General features: G+C 42.0%; 1 protein-coding gene across 3 annotated transcripts in view; it reads right to left on the reverse strand.

The window, feature by feature from the left end:
* The window catches only part of ITGB1 (integrin subunit beta 1), a 43,929-nt gene extending 26,302 nt beyond the window's left edge, over positions 1–17,627 (reverse strand). The window contains exons 1-2 of one of the 3 annotated variants that reach the window (XM_007471320.1): positions 17,379–17,627; positions 100–166 (exon numbers count right to left, since the gene is read on the reverse strand). In XM_007471320.1, the coding sequence (XP_007471382.1) occupies positions 100–166 (67 nt within the window). In that variant the 5' untranslated portion in view covers positions 17,379–17,627. Of the gene's footprint in view, positions 1–99; positions 188–17,378 lie in introns of those variants that run through there. The other 2 variants (XM_007471319.1, XM_007471318.1) reach the window with 2 other exon arrangements.
* Positions 17,628–19,172: the final 1,545 nt, after the last annotated feature.

The raw sequence follows: 19,172 nt of genomic DNA on the forward strand, positions 1-19,172 counted from the left end.
AAGGAGCAAGACGGGATGTCGGTTTTTCCAGGAATCTGAAGTGGTCAAAAAGTGACACAAGATACTGAAGTGAAAAGACAACTATGAAACTTTTTTTACCTGCTTGGCCAAACACATAGCAAACTGAACTGATCAATCCAATCCAGAAAATCAGTTGTAAATTCATCTGAAATATAAAATGTACCATGTTATATTAAGGAAAAACAACATATAAAGCCTAATCATTGCCACGCACCTGATCGTCTGCTAATTTATAAGTGTAAATGCATCTTCCTGCCCAGCCCTTCTCCATGCTTAACATCCACCTCTCCCCACAGCACCTCACCTTCCACTCCGGATTCCCAGAATCCACTCTTACTTTTCTCCACATCAATTATACATTAATATTTAATGAACAGTGCTCAAAACAAAAAGTGTCAAGTATTCCTACACCTAAAAGCTATTAAGTCTTTGTCCCATGGAATCTCTATTACCTCCTGTGACTCCTAGGGGGCCAAACAGCCATATCCATATGCCTCAGTTACCTCAACACTGAGTGTTAGTTTGAGTGAACCTGTCAAAATCCTGATCATGTCACCCCCTTGCTTACAACTTTTCAATAGTTTTTATTTCTCCTAAGGCTAAGACCAACATCCTGTACAAGGCCCCAGCTCAATTTTTGAGTTTGATGTCCTGTAACTATTTCTTAAGAAAATCAACTTCTGTGTATGGAATTAGTAAAATATTCAGTTCAATTTCCTACAATTTCTAGATCTACAAACTATACAAAAGTGGGGGAGAGGGACATAAGAAGACCTGAAAGAGGCTTAAGTGTCCTTTAGAATCTCTAAAGAAAAATTAAATAAGAGTCTGTATATTAAGCAGGATACCTCAAACTCCAACCATTAGGTGTGTAACTGTTTTCCGTGAATCAAAGTTTTCACAACATTAATCTATACCTCACCAGAGTTGGTCAAAGACGGCTATAGCCACAGGTCGCTGACCCTATCCCTTAACTACTTTTACTGCTCTTGGACTAGCAGCCAGTCTGATAATTATGCATGAACACCTGCCCCTTCCACAAGAATGCAAAAAAAAACAAAAGCAAATATAACACCCCCCCCACCACCAAGCAAAGTTTAGCTTTACTACTTAGCAAAGAAATATAAATTAAAGCAATGTAAGGTAAACCAGCAAGGAGGAAAAGAAAAAAAGTTTTTTAACCCAACAAAACAACAGAACAAAGACTTACTGCAGACAGCTAAGAGAGACCAGAGATGGCTGTAAACTGGTATAACTTGGGGGGAAATAATTTAACAATCTATATCAAAAAGGATTAAAACTGTTTCTACCCTCTGACTTAGTAAACAATCTACTAGGAATTCATCCTAATAATTTAAAATATAAAAAGTGATACACATGCACATACACTTTCAGTATAGACTCTAGCATGTTTATAACAGACAAAAGTGCCAACGTCCTCTAGAATGATGGGGAAAGGGCTAACCGTGTCAACTTGATGGACTACTAGTCAAAAGAATAAAATGCAGTAACATCAAAAGGTTTACAGGATAACTTCTGGATGCAAAGAACACATTAAGATGACAGGTATGTAAAAATAACAGTATATAAACGTATAAAGTAACCAAAGAATCCTGGAGATGACAGAGTTATAAGCATAATATAAAGGCAATGGGTTCATTTGTTTTTAAATTGTTCTAGTGTTTTCTTCTTTTCACTTTCTTAGTAAAAACAATTACGGCAGGGTACTGCTGTGGAATTTTTTTCGTTCTTGGTGTATTTCCTTTAATAAGAAAAAAAAATTTCTTTCAAAACCCCTCATTTTCAAGGGCTTATGTTCCAGGACACAATCCCACAGCTCCAAGAGAATGCTTTAAAGTTATGCTCTGAGCACCCCTGGGATACTGGATTTCCTCTGTCAAATGCTGCTCACATTTTCTGGTTTCCCAAAGAAAAGCAGTATGAATTAACTTGCACAGTCATCCACTTTGCAACCGTGCTCAGAGCAGCCAGTTCTGTTATGCCACAGTTTTGCTTACGTTATTACTTGTGACTGCATCCAAAAGCCCAACAAAAGCTGCGGGTCATTTCACACTGAAGTGTGAAATGCCTGACAGTTTACCTTTTAAGGCCTGACTAAAAGGTTCAATGTGTAAAAAATCCACGCAGACTATAAATTCTAAACAATTCAAATAACGTTAACAATTCCAAACCTAAGATTAAAAGGATCTGGAACAGCAAGACGCCCGAAGAAATGCATGACTGTGATGAATGGAACATCTGGGCAGTTTCTACACAAAGAGAACAGAACAAATATTTGGTCCATATATGGACTCTGACACGTGTGTCTTCAGGATACAACTCAGGTCACCTTAAGGACCACTAGACTACCTTGGGAAACCTTTAAAATGTTACACAACTCAGAGAAGCACCGCTAAGATAAAGTTATTTGGTAGCAGAAAAAGTTTCCTAACATTCTTAGGTCCTGTAGCTTTAAAATACTTTAATGCCATTTTTCTTTTCCTTCTATAAACCTTGATGCGCCAAAGACCAACCTTCTGAGGAAGCAGGCAGCACACAGCGGGGAGGGCAGCCCAAGGCCAGCAGCAGCCCCGCCAGGGTGGCAGCCAGGCCTGCAAAGGCCAGGCTTTCTCCCCGGGAAGCAGAGAAGCCCTAGGAGATAAAGGAAAGCCATGAGGCTGGCCGGGCGGAGACAAGACCAGCAAGGAGGGCCCTGAGGAGAGCAGGCAGCAGAGAGGCGGTGGGGCGCAGGGGCAGGGAGGAAGGACGGCGCCCCAAGAGCTCCGGAGACTTCCAGAGGCCCTGAGGCAGCACCGGTCAGTGTGTGGTCCAGGGAGAACCCCAGGCCTGAAAACCCCTATCCTGGGAGGTGGGGCCTACACCCCAGGTGACTCTCAGGCTGAGAAAGGTGCCCGCGGAGTCTCCCCGCAAGAGCTCTCCACACAGAACAGCTCCTGAGGAGAGGCCACCAGGGAGAGATCCTTCAGGTCCTGTCCTCACTTAACTTTCACTGTCTTCGTGATCAAAGGTCTAGAAATAGTTGTCTACCTGGGTCTCCGTCTCCCTCCTCCACCTGTGTAACTGGGTATCCGCTTCCCACCGTGCATGTGAAACTGCTGTTGAAAAAGAAAACTTCCCAGGCCTATCCTACTCTCTGCATCCATTCATTCATTCATTTATTCAAAACTTTAGTGCCTGCCTACAAAACGTACCTGGGGACATACATCAGTTTACCACCCAAAGAATTTACACAGCAACGCTGACTACACCTCACTGTTCTTTCTTAACACGCTCTATTCCCACGGACTTTACTGGCTTCTCCCTGACCTTCTGGGTGTTCTTCCTCTGCCAACTCTGTCAGGCTCTGTGCCCTACTGGAGACACAAAGATCACTGTCTCGAGGAATTTTCAGTTCAAAGACAAAAAATACAAATAATTACAATGTGATATGCTGGTTTCTATAATGAAGATAAGGACAAAGTGCACTGAGGATGCCAAAATCTGCCGGGGCAAGTTCAGAAGCTTCATGGAGGTTCAAACCGCAGCCTCATAGGAAACGGGTAGGCACTGGAGAGAAACACCCCAGGCAAAAGGTCTGCACGTGCAAGGCCACGGAGTCCTGAGAAGAACTGTAATAACTTCTTTCCAATCTTATTACTAAACATACACGTTTGGGTGACTTCTCTCTTTCCCCCCAAACTAGGATTGATTTGCTCTAGCTTTACAGAAAAAAGACTACAGAAAAAATGTATTTATATGTTATTTGCAGTTAAATCTGGTCAGTGGGATGAGTGATTATTTTATCCCTGTAATTTTCTACAGTAAGTATAAATTATGTTAAAATCTTAAAATACCATAAAGGCCAAAAAGAATCTTAAAGTACTTAGGTATTTCTGAGACTTAAATTATAAGCTGGAAATAACAGAAACCGAGACCAGCAAGGCAGGAGGTTACAGTCAGGTTACAGAGAGCCTTAAATGCCATTCATGCTAAGAGTTTAGATTCTATTCTACATGTAGCAAGAAAGCTGGAAAAAAATGGCACAGGGTAGTAACATGACAACATGTAAGTGGCAGAAAATCAGTGGGGTAGAGGATGAATGGCAAGACAGGAGCTACTGGACAGGTACAAAATTTACTGCTGAGGTTTCAGAGTAAAAATGGACAAGACAACAAATCAGTGATTAGGAGGGATCTGAGGGTTGCTTAGATAAGGAAGATGGTTGCTTAGATACGGTAGGGTGAGAGAAGAAGGGAATCATCACTTTCAAATGAAGAAGACAGAAAGAGAACGGAGTTAGGGGAGAAAGTACTGATTTTGATTTAGAAATGTCGAATGTGAAAGGCCTGTGTGAAATCTAGGAAAGATACAAACTGGGAAATTAAGACCTATGGGCCTAGCTTTCAGGAATTCAGGGTTAGAGATATATACCCAAGAGCTGTGGATGGCAATGAAATTATGAAGATGGTTGAGATTGTGAAGAAAAGAATACTAAGGAAGAGAAGAGAGCTGCAGGCAGACACGAAGAGAGTGATGGAGCCAGGGTCCCCTGGAGCAGAGAGGCGGGCAGCACAAGGGGCATATTCCCCTGAATAGAGGCGCAGCATCTTTCTCTAAGTCAGGGCAGGGGGTAAAAAGCTGAGCGAGTTCAGGAATGACAGCTCACGTTTTTTCCTGAAACAGGAAGCAAGGACAAGTGCTGGGAGAAAAGGGGAGAGGGGAGTTGGGAGACTGAAGAAAATCAAGAAGATGCAACAGGATTATAGAGCAATGCTGAGGGCCCAGCAGGTGCCGGACACCCTAATTATAAAGACACATTTCTAACACTCATCTCACCTGCAACTACCTGTTAAGTGTCTGCCCTGACAGGTTCTAAGCACCAAGAAGCACTTGGCATAAAATCAATGCTCAAAAACTTTTGCTGAAATATGTTAAACTGTATGACATTTTTCTTGGACGTTATTTAGAAGCCCAGGAAAGAAGAGTTTCTCAGAATTAGTTACTATGCAGACCCTCTTTAAATAGCAAACAGTTACTGTAGATACCCTAGGGATAACCATTTTCAATTCACTGAAGTATATGCAAGCCAACTTGCAGCTAGATATAAAATGCCTCATGCTCCAGGCTCTTGTACATTATGAACCAAAATTAATTTACACAAACATAAACGTAGGCACTGAAATAACATACACACACACACACACACACACACACACACACACTCAGTTAGAAGGTGGTCAACCAGATAATCCACATACTGGTTGTTTATTATTATTTGCACAAAAGCCCAAAATTTTTAAAAATTCTTGTAGTAACACTCAAAAATCGCTGAGACTACCTCCCATGGGTCCTTAAACTCCAATTTGAAACTGCTGAATTAATTCCATTGTTTACAGAGCAAGTGCCTGGAGGAGGAAGGGGTCAAAGCAGTGGCAGTGTTGACAAACATCAACAAAGAGAAGAGGACAGAGTCAAAGGCCTAGAGATCAGGGGCTGATCAGGGGTGAGAGAAAGGGGCTAAAGAGCCGGGTGTAACATTTCAGGGTCAGGCAGTGTTGGGTAAAAGGTCTAGGTGAGGAGACAGCTATGGGAACTGGTTTAGCTGGGATTTGTTCCCAAAGCGGAGCCTGAGATAAAAGCATGTGTGCTAGCAGCTCACTCGGAAGGTGACCTGGGAACCAGAGAGGTGCTGAAGAGAGCAAGCCAAGAAGAGAAAAGGCCAGGGCGCTTTAGCTACCGCAGTCGGTGCCTGGGGGCTTGGTCTTACTGAGAAGTTCTGAGAAGTGTATACAGTTCACCCCCTGAATCCATAGGTTCCATTGGTGGATTCAACCAATGACAGATGGAAAAAAAAATTTTTTTAATTCCAGAAAGTTCCAAAAAGCAAAACTTGAATGTGCCCTGCACAGGCAACTATTTACATAGTATTTACATTTTATTAGGTATTATAAGTCATCTAGAGGTGATTTAAAGTGTACGTGAGGAAGTGCACAGGTTACATGCAAATACTACACCATCGTATAAGAGAGACCTGAGCCTCTGCAGATTTGGTTGGGGGTGGGGCAGACGGGACGTGTCCTGGAAACAGTCCCCCTAGAATACCAGGGACAACTGTAGAAAGTGTGTCCAGAGGAGGATCACCATGAAGACACGTCTGTCAGTTCGAGCCCCCACAGGTAGAAGTCTGCCCCAAGGGCATGAGCTGCCCTACACTTCCAAGAACAACAGCGCAGCAGCCCAGAAGGCTGCTGCCAGCTTCTCTTCCTACGGACAGACGGGGCTTGCTGGAGAAGCCCCAGGGGTTGAAAAGACAGAAGCACTTGAGGCAAGACGCAGTCAGCCGGAGTGAGTCACAGAACTGCTCTGCGCAGCAGCGGCAGGACCCTGAGGAGGACAGAAGAGGGTTCTAGTCCAGCGCTCAAAGCCACGGGAGTTGAAAGAGCCAGAAAAGTGTTAGACCAGAATGTGAGAAGTATCACCTGCATTAACTCCTGAGAGCCTCAATGATGCCAAGAACTGGGGAGGGGAGTTAAGCTGGGTGACTCACATACAGACATACACATATATCACGACAAACACCAACAACCTCTGTTTAAAAGATTTAGTATTTAAGATGTACGTAGCTCTTACCCATCTACTATAGACGTGTAGTAAGGCTGACCTGCCTTATGAATTATCATCTTCTAGAAGTCAAGTCTCCATGTCCTCCGTACCTAGCATGGTATCTTAATATTTAATAAATAAAGAATCTAAAGGTAACTGCAGATACTCTGAGGTATCCAAAAAAAAAAAAAAGTAAGCTTAACAAGGGCAAGAAGAGTGCTGTGCTGTGCCCACCACTGTTTGCTAAGGCGTAGCAAAGTTCAGAGTGTGGACTGTGGAGCCAGATGCTTGGGCTGAAACCTATGATCAACCCCTAATTAGGTAGGTGATACTGGAGAGTTATTTAATCTATGCCTCGGTTTCTTCATCTTTAAAATGGGCAAGGTAGTTCCTACCTTATAGAGGTTATGTGAAGTTTAAATGAGTTGTAAATATAAAGCATTTAAAACAGCATCTAGCACATTGTAAGCACTACCTAGACGGTACTTGTTATCATTATTACTATACATTACAGCTGGAGCTCAACAACTTGATTCAATAAAGAAGTAACTATGTTTTTAAAAGGAACGAAATTGGGTCATTTGTAGAGACATGGATGGACCTAGAGACTGTCATACCGAGTGAAGTTAAGTCAGAAAGAGAAAAACAAGTATTGTATATTAATGCACATACGTGGAATCTAGAAAAATGGTACAGATGAACCTGTTTGCAAGGCAGAAATAGACACAAAGAGGTAGAGAACAAACGTATGGACACCAAGGGGGGAAAGTGGGGGTGGGATGGATTGGGAGATTGGGATTGACATATATACACTAACTAATATGTATAAAATAGATAACTAACAAGAACCTGCTGTACAGCACAGGGAACTCCACTTCGCTGTACAGTAGAAACTAACACAACACTGTAAAACAACTATACCCCAATTAAAAAAAAAATTTTTTTAAAGTAACCATGTTTGAATGTTTTGCTTTTTTTCAATCATAATTATAACCAAAAACTCTGAATTGACCCATGTTAGGTGAAACACAAGATATGGAAGAAAGGATAAAGTGTAAGGGTTAGAAAGAAAACTGCAAACAACAGATTAAGACTGATTTTTATAGCCACTCAAATATCATTTTGATATGACATCAAAACCTTATACTGTATATAATTAGGTTTAATCAGATGCTAATTATTATATTAATTAGATACTAATTATTAAGTATAATTAGATAATATTTTCAGTTCCACACTTAAGTAGGATTATTCTACTTTCTAACAATTATATTTAGAACAAATTGTATGTAAAACAATAAAAGCAGCAAAACCTCAGTGCTTTTTATTACTACATTAGATAAAGTACAGATATTTCTGAATGTTAGTATCACGAACCACCTTAAAAAAAGATCAGGGTGGAGGATAACATACCTAATACAAATAGAAATAAGGAAGAATGACTTGAGGCTTCTTCTGTCATGGGGAAGCAAATCTAGCAGAGGCAAAAAGAAAGAAGGAAACTGCCCTGAAAAGATACAGGAGAAACTTGGATCAGAAGCTTGTAACAGTTTGGTTCGCTCAGGGACTGCTGCCCACTGAGGACTACTTAAACAGGAGATCTGCTTATTCAGAAGAGGCCGGACGAGGCGCACCAGGTGCAGACAAGAGTAATACAGTAACTGAGGCTTTGATGATTTAACGTAATTTGTAACAGAAAGTTATCTCACTTTTATTCCAACACCTTCAAATGACTATAATAATGAAAATAATAACAGTAACTACTTTCTCTAAGTAACTCTACAAGGTTGGGAATGATATTACCTTTGTTTTATATATGAGGAGACCAAACCACAGAGAGGTTGAATAACGTCTCCAAAGTTGCACAGGTGGAACTGAAACCAGACCATCTGAATTCTGAAGCTATGACCTGACTTTGCGCTCCATTAAACCACAATTTTTTGAAGGCCTATTCAGTCACTATTTTAAAGATAAAAGAACATCCTTCTACTGTTAGAAGTGACTCAGAGCACAGAAATGGAAAGGACTTAAAATGTTCTGTGAGTTTATTTCTTAGTCCTTCAAAGTGACTGGAGGCCAAAGGTATTTTAAGTGTCAAATTTCATGAGTATACCCACAAGTTATGGTCTCATTCCTACAAAAGCATTTCATCCTAATATTTCTTACTATGCTTAATTTTATCTAAAGGGTCATAACTCATCCCTTGAACAGTAAATAATGTTAAACACCTCCCCGGAACAATCTGCTTTTAGTGGTTAACAACCTCAAATATGTGCAATTGTTCCCCTTGTCAAAAACTGTACATAATTACTTTTATCTACACTGTAAACTCATCTTTATTCATCAAGGTTAAATGTGGTTTTATGAGCTGTTCAAACTTTTAAATACACACTTATTATCTATTAATGTTTTTAACAATGTGACAAATCACTCATTTGGCATTTTTTACATTTACAGATAAAATCTTCAGAAATTTTATAAGTACTTTATTTGTAGAAATTAAACAATTACACTTGAGAGAAAAATTACTTTTTAAAAAATGTGGTGAGTTACATTTACTTCAAGTTTTAAAATTTGGTGCCCAGAAGCCAACTATGCCCAAAAGGTCATAGTACAAAAGGAAGTCATCCATAAAAGATTTATTCCTACAAAATCTTTGCACAAGAACACATTTTTATTCAATACAACTAATTAAATTCAAGTCAACAAATACCTATTGCATATCTACCATGTACCAGACACACAGAAGACAAAGCTGGGAAACCAGGAGTATTCGAAAGCCCAAGCTTTCAATATAAGTAGGTTTCTAATAAGAAAGGTTAAGGGTTCTCACCAGTCAAATACTCTCTTCCAGAGAACAGAATTTGCTTCCTTTTTTATACCGTAACATTTTAAATCTTTTCACCCTACTGGTGGAAAAGATTCAGATACCTATACTGAGATATATTACAAGCCTCTCCTAAAACTATAATAAGGTTAGATTCATCTCAAGTCTGTACCACCATCACTATTTTCTGTATCTGCTTTTAAAAGGAAAAAAATAGTCCAATAATAGATTAATATCTACAAATCAACACAGTCCAGAAAAGGAACACGGAGCCAAGCTGAAAGCCTCAGGGAATTACCGTGCAGTTCATCCTGCTTCTCCCCACACAGAGCAAGCAGGTGGGAGAACGCAAACAGAAAGAACTCTGAGAGGCTGTTCTCCTCTATGCCATCAAATTTGAGAGTGAGAGCTCGGGGATGAATTCCTCCGGGGCAAGAGCACCTTTCCCCCTTGCAGGAAGAACAATTAAAACTAAACATTTTTCCCTCTCTCTGGCAGGAAGAGGTGCATGGTAGTGACCATGGAGGTGCTTATGGCCCAAGTAATAAGCTAGAATTAATGATTAACAAAACTTAGCAGAGAAGATGAAAGGGGGAAAAGAGAGGGAACAGGAAAGAGAGGAGGTTGAGTACTCCAAGGCAAAGACACAACACCCCCTTTGAAGTCCTTTTCCACCCACTGTGGTGGATAAATAGTAGTCTGAAGTAGAAAACTTTCTAAAATTCACTACTCCCACCCAGAAGAAAACATAAGCTTTTTTTGAGCACTGACCCCTTCTTGCCCAAAGGTAGTAACAGCCTGAGTTGAGTTTCAACAACAAAGGTTCAACTGCTCCAAAGCTACAGGCTTACAAAAAAAATTGAAACCTGAGAACAGGGCTAATACTTTTATTACAGAGTAACAGACAGAACAAAATTCATCACAAGTGACTACTCTACCCACCTTCTCCAGGAAAATGAGAGCATGGAAATCAATCATCACCACCCACCACACACTGCAACGGAAAGATAAAGAATGGACATACTTCTAGTGGGCAAATAAAAAGCCTCAAAGAAGCTGGAAGTGAGGAGAAGCAAGGGCATGGAACTGAACATCTAAGAAAAATTTCTACAGCAGAAAAAGTGGAAAGAAAATGAAGAATCTTCTCTGAAAAAAAAAAGAAGAATGAACACATTATGCTCTTCAAGGAATTTAGAAAATCTCAAATAGATTTTATTGCCATCAGAAACAGTAAAACTACAAAACTAGAGGAAAAGTATACAGAGATAAGGAAGGAAATTTGAGTTGAAATCCTCTATAGGACTCAGACACATGAGGAACAGAATCAACATGACAGGAAGAGCAGGCTTGACCACAGGGAATTCAAAGTAAGTCAAGGCAATTAGAAACATTATGATACAGCCAACAGTGATCCAATAAGTAGATAACGGGTATACCACCACCACCACCTCCCCTATCAAAAGGTTATAGCCTTTACATGAGGACAAAAAAAAAAAAATGAATTAAGCATTAAATTCCAAAAACTGGTGAAGGGGCACAAAATAAACTCAAAGACTGCAAAAGGACTTAAAATACAAGCAAAAAATAAACACTTTAAACAAAGCTATTAAGGCATAATATTAAGGGCTGATCCAAAAGGAGCATGAAAAGTTGCCTGAACTTAATTCTTTGGAGATCCCCCTTCCACTCAACAGATATTACCCAGCAACTGACATATTTCAGACCAGACTAGTGAGCTGTTCCTTCTTTATACTTGGCCATGCTATAGATTTTGCCTTTCCCTGTGAAGGGAAAGGAAGCGTAAGTTAGCAACTGCTTTGGTTGAGAAATTTTACTTTGGGGCAAGTTTACAAAGATAACTATGAATGGAGCTAGCAAAAAAAAGTTTACCACCTTAATTAATGGTATCAAAAAGCACTTAAAAGCAAGATTTGTTCCACATAATTTCAATTAAGGAGAATTGTAAGTTATGTTCCCTTGTGTAATTTTATCTACTTTTTAGGTAGATCACTCCAAAATTCTTACTTGATCGAAACTTTAATAAATTTTGACCATACCTTTTGTCACATCTCTTCTCTGCCCTGTACTGGATTGAAACAAACATAGTGCTGATTTTATATATATATATATATATATATATATATATATATATATAGAGAGAGAGAGAGAGAGAGAGAGAGAGAGAGAGGGAGAGGGAGAGAGAGAGATGGAGAGAGAGAGAGGATAAATGTTTTAAAGCCTAACTAAATATAGGTAGAAATCAATTTCTCACTTTTACTCAGCACTAAGTTGGGAATAATGTCTACCTTAGAACTACTGCAACGATAAAATATTACCATGAATGTAAAACAAATATCTTTACAGTGACCTACAGATCACAGCTTACTTGATTACTGCTTCAACTCATTCACTGACTTCTAAACATAAGAACCTGAGTGACTACTTAGTTAATGGTTCAAAATCTGTTTAAACCATGCTTCTTTAGTAAGCACAAATCCACACTCTATTGTGTTTCTGTTGTGCTTTCCTAAAATAACATAATACTAAATGCAACTTTTAAAACTACAATCTCTTCCTCCAACAATCAAATATGACCCACCATCACGCCTTCTGAGAAGCAAAGAAATTACTATCTGAAATAAATAATGAACTATAAAATATTGGAGGTAATTATTCCTAATTTCACAAAGACTAAGAAAGCTTTACAGATTCATTCAATAAACATTTATACATGGAAATGTGATCTCCACACATCAAATGATACACAGCTTTTCATGTAAATGCTTGCCTCATCACTCCACTGAAACTACATTCCCTACAACAAAATATTAACTTTTCTTCTACCTTTCTGAAATTTTTTTAGCCCTCATTGGCTCTTAATCTCTTTACCAACCACCATAAGCGAATTAACTACTCCTTTTTTTGTCCCAAAAGATATTCTTGATAGTGTCTAGCGCAGTAAATGACAAACCTTCAGTGATGCTCAATAACACACTTGTTTTCATTCAAATTTCTATTATAACTGATTGTAATCATGTCTGTGAACCACAATGGTCTAGAGCTGGAGGGCAAGAATCCAGGCCTTCATTTTACACAGCCTTCATTCTATTTATATATATTTATACTATAAATGCATATATACTTATATATGTATGATTATATATCAAAGTAGTCAAGCAATATTTATTTGCTAAATTAGACTGTATTCTCCCTTCTAACTATACTGTCCTTTGACCATGTCACATCTGTCCCCCGTCTCTTTGGTCATATACCATTCCAAGCTCCTCTACACAGCCTTCCAAAACCACTTAAGCCAATGCTGATCTTTTCCTCAAAATCTATTAGAGAATATTACCTGGTACAGTACCTTGTGTGAAACATTCTGTGGTATTTGCTATGTTTCCCTAGATTGAACACAACTTGTCCCAACTAGATAGTATCCTCAACAGCAAGGTGCAGGTCAACTTCTTGATCTACACCCACCTCAGTACTGCACTGCTCAGGGAAGTGGCACTCAGTACACTGATGGATTAAAATGTCATGGACGGGACTTCCCTGATGGCACAGGGGTTAAGAATTCATCTGCCAATGCAGGGGACATGGGTTCGAGCCCTGGTCCGGGGAAGATCCCACATGCCACGGAGCAACTAAGCCCGTGCGCCACAACTACTGAGCCCGCACTCTAGAGCCCGCATGCCACAACTACTGAGCCCGCGTGCCTAGAGCCCGTGCTCCACAAGACAAGCCACCACAGTGAGAAGCCCGCACACTGCAACGAAGAGTAGCCCCCGCTCGCTGCAACTAGAGAAAGCCCACGCGCAGCAACAAAGACCCTACGCAGCCAAAAATAAATAAATTTATTTTTTTAAAAAAGGCATGGACAACAGAGCTCCACCCAGACAGAGAGCTAACAGTAACCCACTTGGCTCGCCAGCCCTGGCGGCCTTCTCAAAGCCACGACTTGGCACAGCACCTATCCTCTGGGGTGAAGGGCAGGAGAGGATGGCTGCTCACGGGAGAGGGAAGACCTGCACTCTGCAGGGCCAGGTCATGCAACAGCTGGCCTTCAAGCTCTTCGGTGACACAGAGAGAGAGAAACCAAGAGACCACTTTATGATGCAGATGCAGAAACCAAAGCCCTTTCCAGGTGAGGTGTTCCAGCAATCGTCCCAGAGAAGTTCAGGCCCAGCCTGCCCAAAACCCAAGTTCCCCAATCAAGAAGGCTTTGCTGCATCCAACCGCTTACCTAATGATGCTTCTCTCTTCACTTCAAACATGTCCATCACAGGAAATCCCTGAAAATACCCAGGTCACTCACTTAGCTGTCATAGGAAGGAATCAGAAATTCAAACAAATTGGGGAAGGAAAATGCTTTTCTAGATTCCTTTTCCTTCACCCGGCCCTTGACTGTGAAAGTGTTCCCAGGGCCTCTCCACGGCCCCTTTTCACTCAACACGCTCTCCAGTATTTTCATCTGCAGCCTAGAGCATCAACCAGTACTGACAGACGAGGAATTCCCCAATCTCAGTCTCCCAGCCCGACTGCTGGTTTTGAGCTCGCAATGGGCATATTCCACTACACCCCAGCTGTCTCAGCAGGATGAGTTCAGCACTCCCCTCCCTCCAGGCAACCAGCACCACCCCCTTGTGGTCGCACTGCCTGCCTCGGCCCAGCGCACCTCTTAAGCAGAGACCCGGGCCACTTCAGTTCCTTTCTCCTCTCTTACCTCGGACACCAGGTCTGACCCGTCCTCCCTCCGAAATAAGTAGTCCGTGTAGCCCCACCCAAGGCATCCCCACACCAAGGATCTCCAAAGCTTTTTAATACTCACCTTTATTATTTAAAAAAAAAACTTGAGCATACATGTACTCCGAAATATGTATTCACTTACAAATTAAAATACGTGTACCTCTACAGCACTACAGTAAGATATTATAAACCACAATAAAAGTTTAAACTTTAAAATATAAGATTAAAAAATATATATAAAATTAAGTCTAATATTTTCTTCCTACACTCCAGTGAGTTATTTTATACATCCCTGGGGTCCAGAAAGCTGTACTTTGGAGACTGTTTACTGAAATTAGTCCTATAATTGTGTGTTTATACATGTATGTACTATGTATATGTGAAGCAGTTTTTCACTCACACACACACATTTCATGAGATGATATACACACGCTTTAGCATACTGCTAAATATAGCTAACCTTAACCTTATCTTCCAAAGCCACAAACCAAAAATAAAGCATAGAGACTGTTTTAAAAAATTATTTTATAAATAAAACTTAACTCTGTAAAAGTCTCATAATTAGCCATCTTTAAAAAAGATGTGAAATTTACAAAGTACAGTTTAGCTCCTTTTGCATACAGCTCCTGAACAAGAGATACCACATTTTTTTCACCAATCTACTGACATATTCGAAGGCTGCTAATGTTCTGGGGGTTTCACGGACTGCACCTCCTATAACCTAGATACACACAATTTTTTCAGTTTTCTACAGCTATAGATACTGCTATCATTTCAGGGTTCTGAAGACTAATGTACTCTTCCCTACTCATACTCCTATAAGCCCACCCTCCGGACCCCGACTCCCACCTCTGCAATAGCAATATAAAAGGACAAAAATCCCACAACATATAACCAGTCAGAATAGACCTGCTAACACAACAAAAGATATTTACATATTTTCACAATATGGTCTTCTAGAATTCTACTGACAGCTCCTAACTCTCCATGCAGAGTGGGGAAATCAGTCCACATGAATCCTCTCAGATACTAATTCAGCTTGATACACGTTCAGAAATGTCAATTCTCAGAACTTCAAAGTTCTGAAGCTTTTACCAGTTAGATGTTTCATCTCATCACTCCAGCAGAGTACTTAAGAACAAACCAGTGCACTTACAAAATGATTTTAAAAATATATATTTTCTTCAGATAGAATATTATATTACCCCCGACGCTGTAAGCCACAATTTGGCAAGAAGCCAAGCAATGAAGCTATTAAGCGGCAAGCATTCCATGAAAACTAGCACCACCTGAAACTGTTAATTTTCACTATTTTTTTAAAGTGACCAGATGTCCCCAGAGTTTCTCCAGGAGTTTGGAATTTATCGACCCCAATATAGAACTACATGGTCATTCAGTGATGCTAATTTGGGGCAGCTTTTAATTATACTGACCAGAAAGTTGAGGAGAAAGCCACCTAAATCCAGTGATTTTCAATACTGCTGATTCTATTCTATACTGTGCACACACAGAATATTGGGAAAATAATCTTAATAGAAAACTTAACATTCTTTTAAAAAGAATCGACATTACAAAAACTTAAAATTTTAGGTCTGTGAAGTCAACATACATGACTTAATTTGGAGTTTTGTTTGCTTTCTATTCACAGGAGTAAAGTATTAACCACATCCCCTGTCTTAACTAGGTAATGAGTTTTAGGGTGAGTAAAATGGCTTTCTCCTCAAACGCCTGTAACCAAAATATTGATTTGTTTCATGTGTTTTCTATTTATCAGTTACTCATCTTCAGTCCCTCATTTATTATCAATCAATGAACTAAAATTATTTTCAAATAGAACATTTTAGTGGGACTCTTAAGTAAGCCCTGACCCCGTGGGCCTAGATGTCCACAAATCTAGAATAGGTAACTTGCAACTAAAATCCCTTAGTCATTTCTAAAGTGGTCTATTACATAACCTATTGTAAAGGCTGGATATAGTTTAAGAAAGATGCCTACTCAAAATTCTATTAGCATTTGGTATTTTTGTACAATCAAAACAACAACAAAAAATAATCCAGTAATTCTACCCACCTATTTCTGTGGAACGCAGATCCAAAGAAATCTTACTAATAACATTACCAATCACATGCTGAGACTTTTTAAAAAATCTTTTTAATATACCAAGAAGGAAAGAAAAGGAGTCAATACTGAGCATCTACTCTAGGTGTCTTCCATTTTACATTTGCTTTTCACTACACTGCACTTTTGCAAAGTTACTTGTGGTTCAAACATGGGTTGCTAGACCCCATGGGTTGTCTTCATACAGCTGGATGACCATCTACGCTCCCTGTGCCTCAGTTTCTTCATTTGTAAAATAGGAACAAAAACGGCACCTACCTCGTCGGACCGGTTCCGGGATTAAATGAGAAAATAAAGGTAAAGTGCGTAGAGCTAAGCTTGGCCCTTACTGTCGTTATTATAACAGTTACTAGTTTTATTATTAGTGTAGGTATTGTTCCCATTTTACAGATGGGGAATTGGAACCTTAAAGAGCGTAATTTACTAGCGCTAGGTTTTGACTCAAAAGCACAAATCTGATGAAACAAAAATTGCTCAAGCATTAAATACTAGCATTCTTAAAAATACAACTTGTTCTGAAGCATAAGGAACGGCACGAATCAGGCACAGGTCGGGCATTCGCCCTGGACACCGCCGCGACGTCTACACCCAGCATTGGGGGAAAGGGCCCACAGGACGCGCCGACCCCGCGCCCCGTTTCCCGACGGCTCAGCGACGCCCCAGGCGCAGAACTGGACCAGGGGGTGAGTGGTCCCCGCGTGGAGGCCCGGCAGCCGGCGGCTCGGGGAAGCCGGCGTCTCGGGGCAGCCGGGGTCAAGGCCGCTCCCCGGACGCCGGCCCGCGGAGGCCCGTCCGCGCCTAGCCCGCGGGGTAGTGCCCATGGCCGGCGTCCGAGCGGAGAGTCCCGGCCCCGGGCCTCCGCGACCGCGGCTCGGGACGGGTAAAGCCCGAGCAGGCCAGCGCCCTCCAACGCCCCCCGGCCGGGAAGGTCCGAGAGCAGGCGCGGCCCGACTTCCTCCCCCGCCCGACGACTGGAATCCGCCCCGAGGCCGCGGCCCCCACGCCTGCCCCGCGGCCCTGGCCTGGCCGCGCACCGAGCACGCCGCCTGCCCGGGCCCACCTTCTCCCGCGGCGTGCGACCCGCGCGGTCGGCTCGGCCTGTGCTCCGCGGCTCACGCTCGGCCTGTCCCCAGGGCTGGCTTGGCCTCCCGGGCTCGGGCTCGGGCTCGGGCGCGGCGGCGGCGGCTCCGCCTCCTCCTCTCGGGCGGGAGGAGGAGACACAGCGGCGTGGGGCCGCCTCCCGGCAGGAAACGACCCCCGCGGCACCGCCTCCCAGGCGCGGCGATCCCGCTCCTCAGGCCGCCGCCGCCGCCCTCTCCCTCCGGAAGCGCATTCCTCTCGGGCCGCGTCAGCCGCGCCCGCTGGGGGAGGGGGAGGAACGGGGCAGGGGCGGTGCGGGACCGGGGGAGAGGAGGGGGCCCCCGGGACAAAGGAGCGGCAGGGTCGGGCGACAGGCTCCGCCGCGGTCTTCGCGGTGCCTCAGTTTCCTTTGCTGCCGGGAGAGGGAGGGTTTGCGCGGCCCTGCGCACCTTAATATCCTCCCGTGAGGGAATTCCGGAGCCTCCTTCTCGGCCTGTCTTAGGCGCTGCTTCCCCAAAGCCCCACGTCTGTCTGGCCCGCGGTCCGGCCGACTGGCCCAGGACTGCCCGGTTTTGAACCCTGGAAGCCCTGCCTCCCGGGAGCCGCCTCAGTCCCCGACAAATCGAGACACTTAGTCACTCACCTTGCAAGGCTTCGTGGGACCAAAAACGTTTCCCTTTTGGAAGGGAAGTGGCTAAAGCCGGTATTATTTTTCTGGCGTGAGGATTTGCTTGACTTATGTCTTTGAGAAAGGGGAAGACTCAGGGAGGAAATGGGTGCCAGGAAAGATGGAGATGAGGAAAGTTTTAGAGAAAAACTGGTGAGTTGGGGAGCAGCTTTTGTTAGGTTAATCTGGGGCACAGGGAAGAGAAGGAAAAGTTTCATCCTTGATACAGTTTCTGTCCATCCTCACTTTTTTGAGTAGGTGGACAGGGGGCTGGAGAAGGGACATTGAAGAGAAGTGAAACATTTCATTATGAGCATGGCTGGGCGCATTTTGATAAGAGGATTGAAACTTGTGCCAACCGGCATCATACTGAAACCCGGTAACTCAGAATATGCTGCTGGCAGGCTGCCATTCTGTTAGCAGAAAATGTGTTGCCACGTGGTGAGCTGTAGCACCTGTTGGGCACAGAACTCGAATTATTAGATTTGTGAAACTGGTGTTTCATTTGGGGGAGATTAGAAGCCGCGATGCCCATTTGGCTGCCAATCTTAAATAAGAGAAAACAAAACAATCCCATCTATGGAAATTTTGCCCGTTGCTCGCCAGCAGAATCGAATCTGTTGGTTAGATAATCTCTGGAAACCTCTAAAGAAATGAGAATGATTTTTCCCACTTAATGGATGACCAAACCTAAGAGACTAAATGATGTTTCCTTATTTGTGGAATCTAAAAAAGGATACAGATGAACTTACTTACAAAACAGAAACAGACTCACAGACATAGAAAACAATCCCATGGTTACCAAAGGGGAAGTGGGGGGGGTAGGATAAATTAGGAGTTTGGGATGAACATATACACACTACTATATATAAAACAGATAACAAGGACCTACTGTATAGCACAGGGAACTATATTCTATAACTTACAAGAACATATAATGGAAAATCTGAAAATATGTATATAATATATATCATAAATATTATATATATAACCGAATCACTTTTCTGGACACCTGAAACTAACAGAACATTGTAAATCAAATATACTTTAAAAAAATAAACAAATAAATAATGTTTCTATATTAATAACCCAGTGGTGCGGCTGCCA

The sequence above is a fragment of the Lipotes vexillifer genome, unplaced genomic scaffold (genome assembly GCF_000442215.2).
Source record: "Lipotes vexillifer unplaced genomic scaffold, Lipotes_vexillifer_v1.1 scaffold1049, whole genome shotgun sequence".
In the NCBI taxonomy this organism is placed as follows: Eukaryota; Metazoa; Chordata; class Mammalia; order Artiodactyla; family Lipotidae; genus Lipotes; species Lipotes vexillifer.